General features: G+C 42.9%; 1 protein-coding gene across 1 annotated transcript in view; it reads left to right on the plus strand.

Annotated features, from left to right (window-relative positions):
- Positions 1-12,354: 12,354 nt before the first annotated feature.
- Positions 12,355-17,500, plus strand: part of LOC145401071 (hemicentin-2-like) — a 31,927-nt gene continuing 26,781 nt past the window's right edge. Inside the window, exons 1-4 of the mRNA XM_080273443.1 lie at positions 12,355-12,567; positions 13,911-13,981; positions 14,408-14,502; positions 16,545-16,738. Coding sequence (XP_080129569.1) covers positions 12,355-12,567; positions 13,911-13,981; positions 14,408-14,502; positions 16,545-16,738 — 573 coding nt within the window. The remainder of the gene's footprint in view (positions 12,568-13,910; positions 13,982-14,407; positions 14,503-16,544; positions 16,739-17,500) is intronic.

Genomic DNA, 17,500 nt, shown 5'->3' on the forward strand with positions numbered 1-17,500 from the left:
TGAGATCGTAAGGGGGCTCCACGTACCCCTGCTTTCCCCCCCCCTCTCTCTCTCTCTCTCTCTCTCTCTCTCTCTCAGCAAATGCAGTCTGAAAAATAGTTGTTTTCCAGATTGAAAAGTAAATCTAAATCCCCCCCCCTTTACCTGTCTCTGCCCCCACCCTCCTTCACTGTCTGTCTCTGTCCCTGTCTGTGTGTGTGTGTGTGTGTGTGTGTGTGTGTGTGTGTGTGTGCATACATATCTATCTAAATATCTCCCTCCCTCCTCCTATTTGTCTATATATCTGTCTATCTATGAGAGAGAGAGAGAGAGAGAGAGAGAGAGAGAGAGAGAGAGAGAGAGAGAAGCGACATGACAACCGGAGATTGGAATTGGCTTTACGAGATCAAATATGCAAAGATATACTGATGCACAGAAAGCAAGACAGAGACAAACACGTTCTGGTTGACTGAGACTGTGCTCAATATATAGATGAATGTATATATATCTCTCGATCTGTCTATCTGTCTATCTATTCCCCCTGCATATTTTATAAACCCACTTCGTATTTCGTATATTGCACCACGTAGCTGGCATTTTGTGTGTTGTGGCGACGTTTTCCTGAGGTGAGGAGAGCTGACATTTAAGGTTGTTTCGTGAAATTAGCAATAAATCACGATGTTCATGGATGTAAGAAAAAAAGGAAGCATCTTAGAACATGATATTTTTTATGGTAAACAGAAAACAATACAGGGTTGACACTGGTGACGCTTACGGTACTGGGCCGTCCACGCAACACAGCCAAATTTGACAACAAATCGGCAGCATACGGTAAGCTGAAATTCATGGACTAGTGCGTATGTCTGTATCTATGTATGCATCTTTCTGTTATCTATCAGTTTGTGTGTGTGTGTGTGTGTGTGTGTGATCAGTCGTTCGCCAGGAGTCTTTTTTTCTATAAAACCCTTTGCACTGTTTTGCTTGTATTACTGTCCGTCTGTCTATCAGCCTCCCTCTCTCTCTCTCTCTCTCTCTCTCTCTCTCTCTGTCACCTCTAAATATTGCACGCATGCTAACAGACCGCCTCCCCACCCCAGTCCACTCAAATATAAACACACAACCAGGCTCGCCCTAGTTCACCCAGTTCACCTTGATGTTGTATTGCAAGGAACCTGACAATACGAGTATATTATTAATGGAGTGTATTGTGTTTTATTCAGCTGGGATGTTTGTGTTTGGTGATGTAGGGATTCTTTCTGCCAGTGGACTGTTTTGTTTAGCTTGAGACGGAACTCCTCTGTGTGTGTGTGTGTGTGTGTGTGTGTGTGTGTGTGTGTGTGTGTGTGTGTGTGTGTGTGTGTGTGTGTGTGTGTGTGTGTGTGTGTGTGTGTGTGTGTGTGTGTGTGTGTGTGTGTGTGTGTGTGTGTGTGTGTGTTGCGTTTCATTTTTTTTATTGGAACAAAAGACAGAAACTGAGATGCAAAGACCGAGGGAGACAGATACCGAGAGACAGACACCAAGAGAAAGGCACCAAGAGAGGCAGAGACCGAGACAGACAGACCTAGACTGAGAGAGAGAGAGAGAGAGAGAGAGAGAGAGAGAGAGAGAGAGAAATAGTGAGAGACGGAGACTGAAGCAGAAACCCAACAAATGCCTTCCCCTGTCTCGCTACAATAATTATGGGCTTGTTGTTAATATCCATCTCACTGTTTGTCCTTTGGCTGACACCCCTCAAGGAATATATAGAGGGGGGTTGTAGAGGGAGGGGAGACTACTTAAACCCTTTGATGGGCGTCACAACTCTAGTATTCCATTCCAGATGAGGTCAGACGATTTTGCTAAGGTGGGTGGGAAAAAGAGGTAGAGATGACGATGATGAGCCTGATTTAATATTGGTACCATTAATTCCAGACGATTTTATTCAGCTGAGAGGGTATGCGAGCCTGAAAGTGTTGAGTTCCTTCAGTTAGAGTCTTTAATATGCCAAACAACATCGTCTGGAGGTAGCAAAAACGAAAAAAAAAAAGTTAAACAAAATCATTACTCACTCACTCACCAATTCACTTTTCTACCTCACTCACTCTCTCATTTTCTACTGTAATTACATTCTCATCTACTCACTTACTCATACAGTCATTCCCTCACCCACTATCTCACTCACTCATTCACTCATAACTCACTCACTTATCCTATCTTTCTCCCGCAGATAAGATGGACTGCATGGGTCGCCTGTTGTGTATAACCGGTCTGGGTAAGTAGAGAGAGAGAGAGAGAGAGAGAGAGAGAGAGAGAGTTAAATATTCATAGAGGCTTTTTAGTGTAATGGAATTTGAGCCAAGATTTTTTTATTTTCATGCCTACTTCTCGCATAATTAAACTGTACATGGACACGCCGAAAATGATTTAGAAGATAGTTTACAGTCGTATTTTCTTTGACTCCGCAGATTTCGTCGCAGTTTTTCCTTAGCGATTTATTTTGAATAGTGATCCTTAATGTAAGATGAATGCAAGCCCCCTCGAGCTGAATAAAATCAAGAGATAGCAAGATATATATATATATATATATATATCATCTCATCAGCTGTTTGAGTGTCCACTGCAGGACCGGCCTATCCCGACAGAAGTGGGGACGATACAGCCAATGTATATCTACCAAGTGGCTTATAGTAGGCTGTCTGGTAGAGATTGTATGAAGGGTGAGAAGTGCTTGTAAGTGTAATTGTAGTGCTGGAGTGGTTTTGAATGTGTGTGTAGTCTGTGAACCAAGTGTAATCGGCCCGCGCAAACCGACTGGGTGCAAGCATACTTTATAGTATGCGACACTGGTTCAACCACAGCACCCCTTATGTCCACCAATGCAGTACGTGGCCAGAAGAACGCTCCCAAAGTTCATTACCCTGGCGGGGCGCGAACCCTCGTTCTTCAGTGTACGAAAACGCACACTTTACCACTGTACCAGAGAGGCTCCATATATATATATATATATATATATATATATATATATATATATATATATATACATACATATATCTATCTATCTATCTATCTATCTATATCTATATATATCTATCTATCTATCTATCTATATCTACATCTATCTATCTATCTATATCTATATCTATCTATCTATCTATCTATCTATATATATATATATATATATATATATATATATATATATATATATATATATGATGGCCTAGTTTTGTTGCTGTGGCCCCATGCTGGTCTGAACGTGAACCCAGTGGAGTGCAGACTGTTTCCCTTCCTTAGTAGTGAAACATCGTCCTTTTGTGGGACAGCGAAGGAGCTCAGGGGTGTCTGTATAAGGGAGCACCGGAGCCCACAGGCTATATCGCTGCCGCCGCTAAAGATATGTCCACTCCAACACCATCTCTAGAGCTGGTTTGTGTTTATCTAATTGAATACTATGTCGTGGTTGCATGAATTTCTGTGAGTGTTAGTCATGTGGTAGGAAAGAGTCTCCTCGGTTACTAGTCAGATATATCGAGCCTGTCAAGACTTAGCTATAAAGTGAACTGAAAAGCGTGAGGAATATTTGGCAGATGAAACAGACCGACCCCAGAGCTGAAGGAGTTAAACAAAAATTCTGACGTAAATTTTCCTGCTTTGTTCTTTTTTGTGTGGCGCCGATAAAACAAACTTGGCCAGCTTTCAAAGACTGAAGACACCAGGGTTAATTCTTGACACGTCTTGCCCAAACTCAAGCGTCTCTAAAGTTTCCATTTTTTGCTGGGGGAAGGGGAGATAGGTAAAAATTTAAGGCGGAAGAATAGGGGTAAAATAATGTATGTTTAAAGAGAAAGTAGTGACATGGAATAAAAGTGTGTGTGTGTGTGTGTGTGTGTGTGTGTGTGTGTGTGTGAAGGGAAGGTGTGTGTAAGGCAGGTGTGTGTAAGGCAGGTGTATGTTTGGGGCAGGTGTGTGTAAAGAAGGTGTGTGTGTGTGTAAGGCAGGTGTGTGTGTGGGGGGCAGGTGTATGTGTGAGGCATGTGTATGTGTGGGACAGGTGTGTGTGAGGCAGGTGTATGTGTGGGGCAGGTGTGTGTGTGGGGCAGGTGTGTGTGAGGCAGGTGTATGTGTGGGGCAGGTGTGTGTGAGGCAGGTGTATATGTGAGACAAGTTGTGTAAGGTGGGTGTATGTTTGGGGCAGGTGTGTGTGGGGCAGGTGTATGTGTGGGGCAGGTGTATGTGTGAGGCAGGTGTATGTGTGGGGCAGGTGTGTGTGAGGCAGGTGTATGTGTGGGGCAGGTGTGTGTGAAGCAGGTGTATGTGTGGGGCAGGTGTGTGTGAGGCAGGTGTATGTGTGGGGCAGGTGTGTGTGAGGCAGGTGATGTGTGAGGCAAGTTGTGTAAGGTGGGTGTATGTTTGGGGCAGGTGTGTGTGGGGCAGGTGTATGTGTGGGGCAGGTGTATGTGTGGGGCAGGTGTATGTGTGGGGCAGGTGTGTGTAAGGTGGGTGTATGTGTGGGGCAGGTGTGTGTGGGGCAGGTGTATGTGTGAGGCAGGTGCATGTGTGGGGCAGGTGTGTGTAAGGCACGAGTATGTGTGGGGCAGGTGCGTGTAAGGGAGGTGTATGTTTGGGGCAGGTGTATGTGTGAGGCAGGTGTATGTGTGGGGCAGGTGTGTGTGGGGCAGGTGTATGTGTGGGGCAGGTGTATGTGTGGGGCAGGTGTATGTGTGGGGCAGGTGTATGTGTGAGCAGGTGCATGTGTGGGGCAGGTGTGTGTAAGGCAGGTGTATGTGTGGGGCAGGTGTGTGTAAGGGAGGTGTATGTGTGGGGCAGGTGTATGTGTGGGGCAGGTGTGTGTAAGGTGGGTGTATGTGTGGGGCAGGTGTGTGCTTGGCAGGTGTGTATGGGGCAGGTGTATGTGTGAGGCAGGTGTATGTGTGGGATAGGTTTATGTAAGGCAGGTGTATGTGGGGGGTAGGTGTATGTGTGGGGCAGGTGTGTGTGAGGAGGCAGGTGTATGTGTGGGGCAGATGTGTGTGAGGCAGGTGAATGTGTGGGGCAGGTGTGTGTAAGGCAGGTGTATGTGTGGGGCAGGTGTGTGTAAGGCAGGTGTATGTGTGGGGCAGGAGTGTGAGGCAGGTGTATGTGTGGGGCAGGTGTGTGTAAGGCAGGTATATGTGTGGGGCAGGTGTGTGTGAGGCAGGTGTATGTGTGGGGCAGGTGTGTGTAAGGTGGGTGTATGTGTGGGGCAGGTGTGTGTGAGGCAGATGTATCTGTGGGGCAGGAGTGTATAAGGCAAGTGTATGTGTGGGGCAGGTGTGTGAGGCAGATGTATGTGTGGGGCAGGTGTGTGAGGCAGGTGTATGTGTGGGGCAGGTGTGTGTGAGGCAGGTGTATGTGTGGGGCAAGTGCGTGTGGGGCAGGTGTATGTGTGGGGCAGGTGTGTGTGAGGCAGGTGTATGTGTGGGGCAGGTGTGTGTGAGGCGGGTGTATGTGTGGGGCAGGTGTGTGTGTGAGGGACAGATGTGTGAGGCAAGTGTGTGTCTTCCGGCAGGTGTGTGTATTTGAGGAGCAAATGTGTGTGTTGGGGGGAGTTGTGTGTGTTTGGCCGGCAAGTGTGTGTGTTGGGGAAAGGTGTGTAGGGCAGGTGTGTAGGACAGCTATGTGGGGGCAGGTGTATGTGTGTGTGTGTGTGAAGCTTGTGTGAATGTGGGTTAGGCAGGTAGGGCAGGTGTGTGAGGAAAGTGTGGGGGGGCAGGTGTGTAGGGCAGATGTGTGGGGTAGGCAGGTGTGTGAAACAAATGAATCAGACGCACCAATATGAGAATAAAATCTGACAAATATAATATCATTTCGTTGGCGGGCACGGAAGGCTCGGGAAAAAAGATGGACAAATTTCATCTCACATTTTGTTATTTTTCAGATTAGGAGAGAAGCCAGCTGAAAAATTTTACTTGTACTATTTTTCGTAATACTTATTTTGACATGTTTGAAAAAGAATAATATCGCTACGATTTTTTTTTTTTTTTCAGATATTGAGGGTATTGGAGATTTTTGAATTGTTTTTTTTTTTTAGGTTTTGATATTACTTAGATTATTTTGAATTATTACTTTATGGCACAGTGAGGGGCATCAAAGTGAGTTACTATAAGCTGAATATAAATGTTTGGCAAGAGAAAGAATATCGTAATACAGTTTTACGTGGTCGTTACGGGATTGAAGATGGGAATCGTAAGGGTAAGGCATTCTGTGAGGAAATTATGTTTACGGTAAAAATATACCACGCACCAGCTTTCACTAGGCCACCCCAACGCCTAATTTAACCAATACGCCACGTAATTTACACCGCAGCAAGTTGTGTGGCAGTGAGGGAAAGGGAAACGAGTGAAGCCAATCGGAAGAAAGAACGATAAGTTTCACAAGGATCGTCTGTTGGAGATTACTACGGACTCTAAGGCTAAACTTTTATTTCTCGTGTAGAAGGCTTGGATTAAGGATCGCTGTGGAATTCTCGTAGTACCTCTTCCTTGGCAATTTATTCTGCACATATCACCGCAGCACTCTCGTATATGTTACTGATACACGCAATATCGATATCAAGAATGCAAGACATCTCGAACACCTCATCTTTAGCGATTTAGTCTGCATATTACATCTTTGTATTCTCGTATATGTTTTTTGATGCACACAACATTGATATCGAACATGGAAGACAATGATAAGGTGTAATATGCAAAATAAATCGCAAAAGAAGAAGCATTACAACAACACCAGTACCATTAAAACAACGCTCCCTTTCGCAGTGTTCGTCCGCCGTAGCACTAGTAAGGACTTCAAGGCTCAACTTTTTAACCTCGTCGGAATTTCCCCTCACTTTTATTTTATTTTATTTTTTTTTCGAAACGCGGAAGTGGTGGTGATATGAAACCCCGGAATACGGAAAAAAAAAAAAAAAAAAGAGGGGAAAACTGTTGTCATGTCAGCATCCATTGGTAGAGAGGGAAGAGGGAAACAAAAGGTAGGGAAATAATGACAGGGGAATAAATCTGCAGGGAGGAGGGAAAAAAGAGAGGGTTCGTTCATATAAACAGCCCCGGGGAAAATGAAAAAGCGTGGACGATTTATATTTATCCGTAAAGTGAAAATGGGGGAGAGAGAGAGAGAGAGAAAATGCTGAAGGTTAGAGAGTGTAGGTGTATGAGATTTGTCACTATTGGAAAAAAATTTCACTCGACCGCACAATCGTTGGCTCTTGAAGATTTCGCAACGTCTCGCCTTCAGCGACAGTTTTTGACATTACAACTTAATATCCTGTGTGTTACTAATGCAAGGTGTACATCGACATTAAAAAGATATTAATACGAAGCAAATGAATCATGGAGGTGCAATATGTAATAAAAAAATCTCCAGGAATGAGGTGTTAAAAATTTGTTATGTCAGTGAAAATGCGCCTTAGAAGCACAGCATAGAGTTGTTATTGTTGATGCTTAAACCCTGTCTCTCTGGCCGAAAGACCCGTCGACTACAGGTAAGCAGCTGCTTCAGTGGAGCCGAAGAAAATGCAGCTCTTACATGGGACTGGCTGTAGCTACTGCTTGGTAAAGAATGAAGGTGAGAGGGGTAGAGGGATGATTAAAGCCGGGGTTGAAAAAAGAAAAAAGAGAAGTAAAAGGCCCTGTGGGGAATAAAAACTGTGAGCACTGACAACCTCTGCGATAACCGGGCGGTGTTTAGGATACGGAACGCCGGATTAGCGCCGACTGTAACGTTTATGGGAAGACTTTATATCCGTTTACCTAGTGCCATGACGCTCTCTTTTATTCCATCATTACTACGGGTGAACGGTTCAGATTCAGGTTAGGTCAGAGCTTGATTAGTGAAGGTAATAGAGGCTGCTCATGATTCCTTTTAGTACGCTCTCTCTCTCTCTCTCTCTCTCTGCGGTGGTTTAATTTATTCTGTTTAGGAAAGACTGATACGATGACATTCTAACATATCTTATTTTTTCGTTTTTTGGTCGGTAAATATTTTTCTTAAGTAAACAAAAGAATGTCATTATCTAAAACACACTATAATATACACAGAAAGTGTGACGGTACTGCTGATAGGGCTAAGAACGGGAGACAGGTATAATGGAGAGAAAGGAAGGAAGAGTGAGGTGTATGGGGGAAGGAGGAGAGGCGGACCGAGAGTGAATTGGAAAAAATAAAGTTGGGAAGTAGGCAATATGTGTGAGGACAGAGTGGGGTGGGGGGTGGATGGAGGAGAGGCAGTTGAACCAGAATATGGTTTTGGATCATGCTGGGAGGCGGAAAGAGATGGTAGGAATGAATATAAGTCAGGATAAGGCTGAGAGATGTATGTAAGCTGGCAGAGTGGAGAGAAGAGAAAGAAAGAAAGAAAGAAAGAAAGCAAATGAATGAATGAATGAATGAATGAATGTGGCTGAACTACACTCTTCTAACTTGTACAGATTTTCGTCCTTTTTCAGCTTATTTCACTTAGTTTAGTGGCTCAGATAGACAATGCTCCTTCCCATGACACTTCTTCGTGACTAGCATTAAATTCTGGTGTTTACCTATGGTTACAGCTAAGATTTCAAGATAGAGACATGACATTTCTTGGTCTTCATAGTAAGATAAAAGCTTGGTAGTGCATGCAAAAGGTTAAGATCAAGAGGAATAGTGAAATAATCAGGTAACATGAAGTTGTATTTGCGGAAGGGAGGAGACTGATGGAAAGAAATGGAGATGGGTCGGTATTAATTTGGACTGAGATGTACACGCAGAAAGAATAGATAGATGGAAAGACAGATGGACTAAAATATGAGGGAAGAGTGTATGGGAAAAAAAGAAAGATGGGAGGAGTGAAGGATTGGCAAATAAAATATAAGATGGAGAGAATGACTGTAACAGAGTAAGGTCTGACGGAGGAGTATATGCGGGAGGAGGAGAGGTGGAAGGACTGAAGGTGTGGCAGAGTATAAAGATGGAGAGAAAGATGTAACAGAATAAGATATGAAAGAAGAATATGTGCGAGGATAAGAAGAGATGGAAGGAGTGAAGGGCCGACATGAAGATAACAGAGATGGAATGAAAGACGGAGTAAGAGAGTAAGAAAACATGGATAAGGATATGCGAGAGGAGGTGAAATGGAGGGAGGGAAGAGGAGTATATGAGAAACTGAGAAGAGATGGAAGAAATAAGGGGCTGCCAAAAAGAATACAAAGAAACAGATAAAAACATCAACAAAGCATGATATGACGAAGGAGGGTATGCGGGAGTGAAGAGAGATGGAAGGAGTGAGGGATTGGAGCGGCGCCAAGGTATGTATGGTTGTGTGGAAGGGTTTTTTGTGTAGTGGCCGCCCTGGATGAGTTCCCAGATATGGCGACACGGGAAAAGATATATATATATACGGGTTTAAGGCTAGGGTTAGGTTTAGGTCATGCTTGTGGGAGGAGGGGGGAGAGGAGGGTATACTGATTTTCTCTTTTATTTATTTATTTATTTATTTATTTATTTGACATGGGGGTCATACATTTACATAATTCAAGCGTACTAAAAACAATAAAATTCAGTTAACCTTTTCAGTACGATATCTAACTAGCTACCTATCTGACTACTGTATCTTTCTATCTTTCTATCTTGGGAGCATAAAGATGGTCGACTTTTTTTGTCAGCTTACAATGGACCTACGTAGTGGATGAATTGAGAACGAAAATCATGTCCAAAAGTTTTTAAAAACACCTAGTTACTAAATTTAAGTTAACACCAGAGGACTTATTTTCATCTGTGAGTCAAACGTCCCGTGGCGAGGGAGAAACAAATTTTATCCACCAGTCTGACCAAGTACGTTTGCTCCTTGTCCTTCTCCACCCAGCGGTAAAATTAGGGATCTGAGAGTAATTAGGACTGTTGCGGGGCGTCTTCTGGGGGAGCATTGGCGTGGTTTTTTAAATTTATTCTTGCTACCTCCAGACGATTTTATTCAGCATTTGAGTTTTTTTTTTTTTTAATGGAGGTGTAAATGAAGGCTATATCGAATCCCTCAACAGTTTCGAAAAAAAAAAAATCTCTCGAGCTGAATTAAATCGTCTGGTAGAGCAAAAACAAAAGAAAAAAATACGTCAACGGAATAGAGGGGTTAATCGCCCACCCTAAATTAATGTCAACGATAAACATCAATTCTGACTTCTTGCTAAATTAGTGCCTCATTCTGCTCTTAGTTGTCGTAATATTTAATGACTTACACTACAACGTAAATAAATGGCGAGTGACTACAACGATCCATATGGCAGAAAATAAATGTGGGTGTAAAATTTGAGGAGAGGAAGACTGTGATCACCTCTATTCTCTTCCTCCCTCCCTCTCCCTCTCTCTCTCTCTCTCTCTCTCTCTAGGTTAAGGGTGGGAAAGAGGCAGCCTGGAAGGAGAGAAAATAGTGAGAAATTCAAAGGCTGACAAGGACACCGCCATGTTGTGTGTGTGTGTGTGTGTGTGTGTGTGTGTGTGTGTGTGTGTGTGCGTAAGTAAAATAATAATAACGGAGTCTAAAACAGGTCCTTCGTTCCACATCTCGCGTCCAAAATCCTTGTAAATGAGGGTCTTTCGAGTTAAGTCCTTATTTTAACTGCAGCCTGAAACTCTTGCAGTGCCCCCTCACAAAACGTTGAGAGAGAGAGAAAGAGAGAGAGAGAGAGAGAGAGAGAGAGAGAGAGAGAGGTGAATTATTTATGAGTATGAAAATTAATATGGTGTGTGTATAATACGAGTATGTGCATGGCATTCTGATGTGTGGTTTTATACGTGTGTGTATATATGTGTGTACTTATATGTGTGTGTGTGTGTGTGTGTGTGTGTGCGAAGTGCACTTACAGTAATGTATCTGCGCGAGTTAACAATAAGAGATTTAGCGCGTGCAACGTTTGTGAGAGTTATTGTGTGAGTTTTACAAGGCCCAGCGTGTGTGTGTGTGTGTGTGTGTGTGTGTGTGTGTGTGTGTGTGCCCCTCCTCCGAGCCTCACCCTCACTCATTATTCATACGCAGCCTTGAAAGCGTTTTAAGGGCTAGCTCAGAGCCTTCATAAATTTCCATAATTTATTCGTAGTCCTTCATTTCCTAGTTTATTCCTACTGCCTTGATATATTTCTCTAATTTATTTATACTGCCTTGATATACTTTCCTAATTTATTTTGATACACTGATACACTTTCGTAATATATTCTTTGTGTCTTTGTATATTTTGTCAATTCATTCTTGGTGTCTTTATATATATTTCTATAATCTGTTTTTAGTTCCATTATATAGTGCGTTATTTCGCAATGTACTCATAATTAAAGACGATATTTTTACAATTCACTTTAAAGGCCTTCATATATTTTCGTAATTTATTCCTGGTATCATGATACAATTTCGTAATTTATTCTCGAGCGCAGCAATATATTCATCACGGCTCGAAATTTCCTCCTCATATTTTTCCATTTCAAGTTTTAATGTATTTTTAAAATTTTATCTTTTTTCGATGCGTGTCTCTTTAAATCTACATTTTCTATTTTCGTATTTTTGCCTTTCGTGTTTCGTACGTTAAAAAAATGTATTGGTGAGTGCAATGGAACTTTGGATTATTCTCTCTCTCTCTCTCTCTCTCTCTCTCTCTCTCTCTCTCTCTCTCTCTCTCTCTCTCATACATTTTACATCCTCGAGACTGCGCTGGACAGAAGGATTTACTCTCACTTTTCTGCCAGTCTTCCTCTTTGTTCATTTCTTCTCAGACTTCCTATATCGTATTTTTTCTCCTAATTTTCGTATAAATTCCTTGGCACATGCTATACCTCGAGAATGCGTTAAATAAGAGTAATTGGTCCCAGTTTTCTCCTAATCTCTGTGTGTCTGTCTAATCTCTGTCTCTCCGTCTGTCAAACATTCTCTCTTAATGGGAGGATGCTTAGAATTAGACCCGATTGACTCTACAAGGGCCATTAATACACTCAGTTTTTTACGCTACAAATTTCCCATCCGACACACAACAATCGAATTTCTTTCCAAGTCCCCAAATTAAGTGCTTGGTGAAAGGGTCGTGAAAGAAACACATTTGTCTAAGAATTTGATCGGCACAAGAATCGAACTCATCATCTTCGTCTTCGTTTTCTTCTTCGTCGTCGTCCTTCTCCTCTTCCATCTCTTCTTCTTCTCCTCCTCCTCCTCCTCTCCATCTTCTCCTTGTCTTCCTGTCGTTTTTTCCTTTTTCTTTTACTTTCCGCAAAGTTAATATCCCTGCTGCTGCATTGACTGGGAGTATATTTTAAAAGCGACACAGGGTCCAGCTTTCATTCGCCTCCAGATCAAAGAGCTGAGTTTGATCTGTTGTCGAAATTGCCTGTTTTGTTGGATTTGCTGGCCAAAATGGATGACGTACAGGACCCGATAGCGAACCTGTATTTGCCGGAAATTGGCGATAATGGCGAAATTGGTGATAATGGTGATGATGGAGATAGTGGTGCCGTTGGGGATGATGGTGAAATTAGCGATAATGGCGACTTGGGGGATAGTGACGATGTTGGGGATAATGGTGAAATTGTCGATAATGGTGAAATTGAGGATAATGGTGATTTTTTGGTGATGATGGTGAAATTGGCGATAATGGTGAAATAACAACAATGCTCATGGAAACTAAAAAAAAAAAAAAAAAAGTGAAAACGCTGCAAGATAAACAATGGCAAAAACAGTGACATTGTTGATGAAAAAAATAAATAGATCAGAAATTTAATTAACCTCTTATTTTAAATTTTATTCCTGCTTTCTCCTGTCATTTTTATACAGCTTTGGGTAAACCTCTTTTAGTGAAGGAGTACATGAAGGCTATATCTGATAAATAAATAAATAAATAAATAAATAAAGATAAAAAGTGTACATTTGAATTGACGAGTAGAATTGTCGAAACTAGTAAAAATAGCATCGTCGTGGAGAAGGGGTTTAGGGGAAGAAGAGCTACAAAGGGGAAGGAGAGGGATTACAAAGGGTTGCAGGAGGATTACAGAGGGTTGCAGGAGGATTACAAGAGGGATTACAGGAGGCAGTTGCAACACAGTCAGGGCTGCAACACAAAGAAAAGGGAGGAAGGTAAATATTGACTGGGGATAGAGTGTGTCGGATATAGAACTGCAAGAAAGTGAACATTAATTATATAAAAAATCACAGCATGGATAAATATGCACCATAGATAGCACCGTTCCACAGGTAGAACTACACCATAAACAGAATTGCACCATTGATAGAACTGCACCACAAATAGATTTGCACCATAGAATTCCACCATAGATAGATTTTCACCATTGATAGTAATGCACCATAAATAGAAATGCACCACTGACTGATAGAACTGCACCTTCCTTGAGGTTGTCTATATATCCATCTATTCCCAGCCGCTACAATCCCGTGAGGGGTGGCTGGAAAAAAATCACCTCCATATCATCATGTCCTCAGTCACTAGGGTACCCTCTCTCCCACTCACACTTCCCTCCCTCATCTATCTTCTTCACCCCTTCTCTCTTACTCAGTCTCACTCATAATTGCAACATGCTTATAACTGAACATATAGACTTGCAGATGACACTCTACTTAGGAATGCAGTATAAAGACAGTTGCAGATTGGAGAGATTTAAAATAATTCTCTGATATTACGCAAAAGGTAACAGAGGAGTAATGACAGTTCCAGGCTCACCTCAACGTGAACCAAGCATACTGTAGGCTGAAGATACCCTCCTGTAGTCCACCGTCCTCCTTGCGGGTGATAGGGAGGGAGTTGTTGGACGTCTGTATAACCAGGCAGAGGAATCACCCACTTGTATCGGTGCCTTTATGTGAAGGCGTCCCTTTCCTGCACCAAGATGTGACTGAGGTCAGCACTTAAGGGATACAGATGCATTTAGAGGCGCACCATAGTCACACTTGCACCACAGTCACAGGCACACCATAGTCACACTTGCACCACAGTCACAGGCACACCATACTCACAGGTGCACCATAGAGAGTAAGTTGTCCAAAATTGCATGAGAGGTAATAGAAGGATATGGGACTGGAGCGACACTGCCAGATTCACAAACAACTCTGAGCTCTGTTCCATGTCGTAGCATACTCGTATGTGGAACCGGATGCGTTGGCTACACTCCTTTCACTTCAACTTGCCCCCCCCGAAAAAAAATGCCATCTCTCCGACCTGAATGCTCAATTATAACAGTAGACTAATAGTGCTAATAGTAGAATATGTGCTAGTCATGCAGAAGTGCTAGGGAAAGGATCTAGAGCAGCAGCATTGTCTTTTTCTACCACTGAACCGCGTGAAATAAGCCACGAGATGACGAAAACTTGAACCTATTTAAGGTGAAAGAAATGTAGCAAATACTGTATGTAACTGGGTATGTCATTACGCCATCACGCTGTCCCATCCCCCACTCAGGCCTCCATCATTTTCACCTGCTTTGGAAATTGGTTCATTACGGGAGATCAGAGGTGATTATGTGGACTGGATGGAAATTAGTGGCGACCCCAGAGGTAAATAAGGTTATTGGGTGAGGGTGTGGTGCTGTGGCGCCTGATTAACACCTTCACTCCAATGACGTAGTTTTCATTTTTGTTTTACTGTTTGGAAACATTATATACATTTTTTTCTCTTAATTTGGAGAGACTTCAAGGTGGAGACGTTAATATTATAGCCTTTTTTAATCCTTCGACTTATGATTTTTTTAGATGGACAAAATTGGGTGGACGTAGCAAAGGTAAAGGACAAGAATATGTCAACTGAACTGAAAGGGCTAATTCTCAGGGCCCTTGGATGTCTTGTTTCATCGTATTCTGGCTGTCCTGATTATCTGATTCAGCTTGGTATAGATCCTTCGAACTGTAGGTATTCTGGTATTGTCTTATTGAACCCCTTCCATACGGAATACTTTTTCTACGCTGCATAAAATCGCCTGACAGCACCATAAAAAAACTAAACGTCACCTAGATTCACGGAATTTGTTCATCCACGGGTAAAAAGCAAAATAAAAAAATGAATGAATAGATAAATGAACAAATAAAATAAATAAATAAATAAATAGAAATAAGGCCAGCGTTAGTAAACATAATTTCCTTGAACTAAAAATCCTTGCTCTAATCACTTAAAAAATATAACAAATCTAAGTTAACTCGACCAGGTTAGGACTGAATGGTTTGGAGAGGGAGAATAGCAAAAAAAAAAAAAAATGAATATGATTTGTGGACAGAACACGTATTTCTACCCCCCAAAAAGAGAGAGAGAGAAAAAAACAACCTTCATCCATTAATCAAGGCAAACAGAGATCTTCCCCCATGACTGCCACTGCCCACGATGGATATAGAACCTTTGGATACACAAAAATTCTCTATTTTGCCTTCTCCAATTTATTTGCTCCCCCATTTCCACTTCAGTGTAGATTGTCGTGTGGAGGAGAGAGAGGTGGGGAGGGGAAGGAAAGTGGGGAATGGGTAGGGTTTTGAAGCAAGGGGGGAGGGGGAAGAGAGGTGTGACGCAGGGAGAGGGAGGAGGGAGGAGTGAGACAAGGAGAGGAAGGGGGATAGCTGTGAGGAAGGGAAGAGGGAGAGGGGAGAGAGGGAAGTATGAGGAAAGGGAGGTATAAGGAAAGGGAGGGGGGAGATGTGAGTAAAAGGAGGGGGAGGAATGAAGGGGGAAGGAGGAGGAAAAGAAGGGGTAGTAGGAAGAGAAGGGGAAAGAAAAAAAGTCACCGTTGTGGAGAGAGAGGGAGGCAGGGAGGCAGGAAGGGGAGTAGGAGTGTAAGGACAGAGGTGCATTTTTCCTGGAGGATGGAAAGAGAAATAGAATGTGATGGGGAGTGTGACCCAGCCATTCCAATCAACTCTGGGAAGTATAGATGCCAGCCGGGGAGCAGGGGAGAGGCGGGAAGGCTTGGTGGGGGGACGGCAGGGGAGGGAGGGGAGAGGAACGAGTCGGTGAGGAATAGAGAGGGAGGAAGAAGGAAAAGGAAATTGAAAAGAAGATGGAAGAGGAGGAGATAGGGAAGGGGAGGAGGAAGGAAGGAAGGCAGAATGGGGTAAGGGGAAGGGAAGAGGAAGAAAGATTGACTGAAGGGGAGAAAGAGAGAGAGAGAGAAGAGAGAGAGACGGGGGATGGAAGGGAAGGAAAGGAGATGGAAGTAGAAAGAATAAGAAAAGAAAGAGAATAGGAAAGGGGAGGGAAGGGGGATGGGAAGATGCAGAAAGAGATGACAGGGGAAATGGAAGTGGAGATGGAGAGATGTTGGAAAGAGGGAGGGAATGACTGAGAATATTCATGCGAGAATATTTCATCCTGATTTCATTTTCTTCCCTTCTGGTCCAAGAGAAAAAAAGGAATGTTAGTTATACCGTGATTTAATTGGGAGAAATAAGTCTTGTGGATTGAAGCCTATGGTGATTTTTGCAGTTAAAACTGATGAAAGTGTGTGTGTGTGTGTGTGTGTGTGTGTGTGTGTGTGTGTGTGTGTGTGTGTGTGCGCGTGAGATTAACATGCACGTATGCATGTATATCACTAACCATATTCCCTTCCTTTCAACAGTGTGGGCTGCCGGTGGGGGATTCGCACCAAGCATCGAGGCGCCTTCAGCCACACCCCTGCCCCCACAAGCACCCGCCACCACACACCCCGCCCCCCCTCCCGCCTTCCTGGGCCCCAATAACACCGTAGTCACCGTACACGCGGGCGACACCGCTACGCTGCCCTGCCACGTCATCAACCTGAAGGACAAAACGGTGAGGGGGAGGGGTAGTTGACTGGGCCTTATTATAGACAGCATAGAAGGCTTCGTAACGCCTTCTCCTTTGCGATTTAATATGTGTTTTGCTCCTTAGACACCGCCAAGCTCAACACAACGTTGAAAATAACAAACAAGCCAGAAACAAAAGAACACAACACAACACACACACACACACACACACACACACACAAACACACAGATATATATATATATATATATATATATATATATATATATATATATATATATATATATATATAGAGAGAGAGAGAGAGAGAGAGAGAGAGAAATATCTAAGTGTATGGGTATAATCTTACGTACCTGTCACCCATATAATAAAAATAAACAAAACCCTAAAACGTAATGACAAGAAACACAATCTCGACGAAAAGCGAGTAAGAAAATTACAGGTGAAATAAAAGAAAAAAGAAAAGAAAAGAAAAAAGAACAGACAAACGTGTCTGGGGAATATTTCAGAAGACTAGGTGTGGAGGCAAGAGCATGGAAGGCGGGAAAAATGCACAAATGATTGGGAGAGAGAGAGAGAGAGAGAGAGAGAGAGAGAGAGAGAGTCAGGTCATTATTGTGATGGCCTTTATCTTGTTCCTGCGTCTGATACATCACGTTAATATATATGATGATGATGATGAACAGCTGGGATTATACTGATGCCTACCGACTGCACTAGGTTCACTGTTGTTGTTGTTGTTGTCGTGGCTCTGGGTTCATCTGGACGTAAACCCCGTGGACTGCAGGC

This window comes from Coenobita brevimanus, chromosome 54 (genome assembly GCF_032717465.1).
Source record: "Coenobita brevimanus isolate Jiangsu-jjx chromosome 54, ASM3271746v2, whole genome shotgun sequence".
Taxonomy (NCBI): domain Eukaryota; kingdom Metazoa; phylum Arthropoda; class Malacostraca; order Decapoda; family Coenobitidae; genus Coenobita; species Coenobita brevimanus.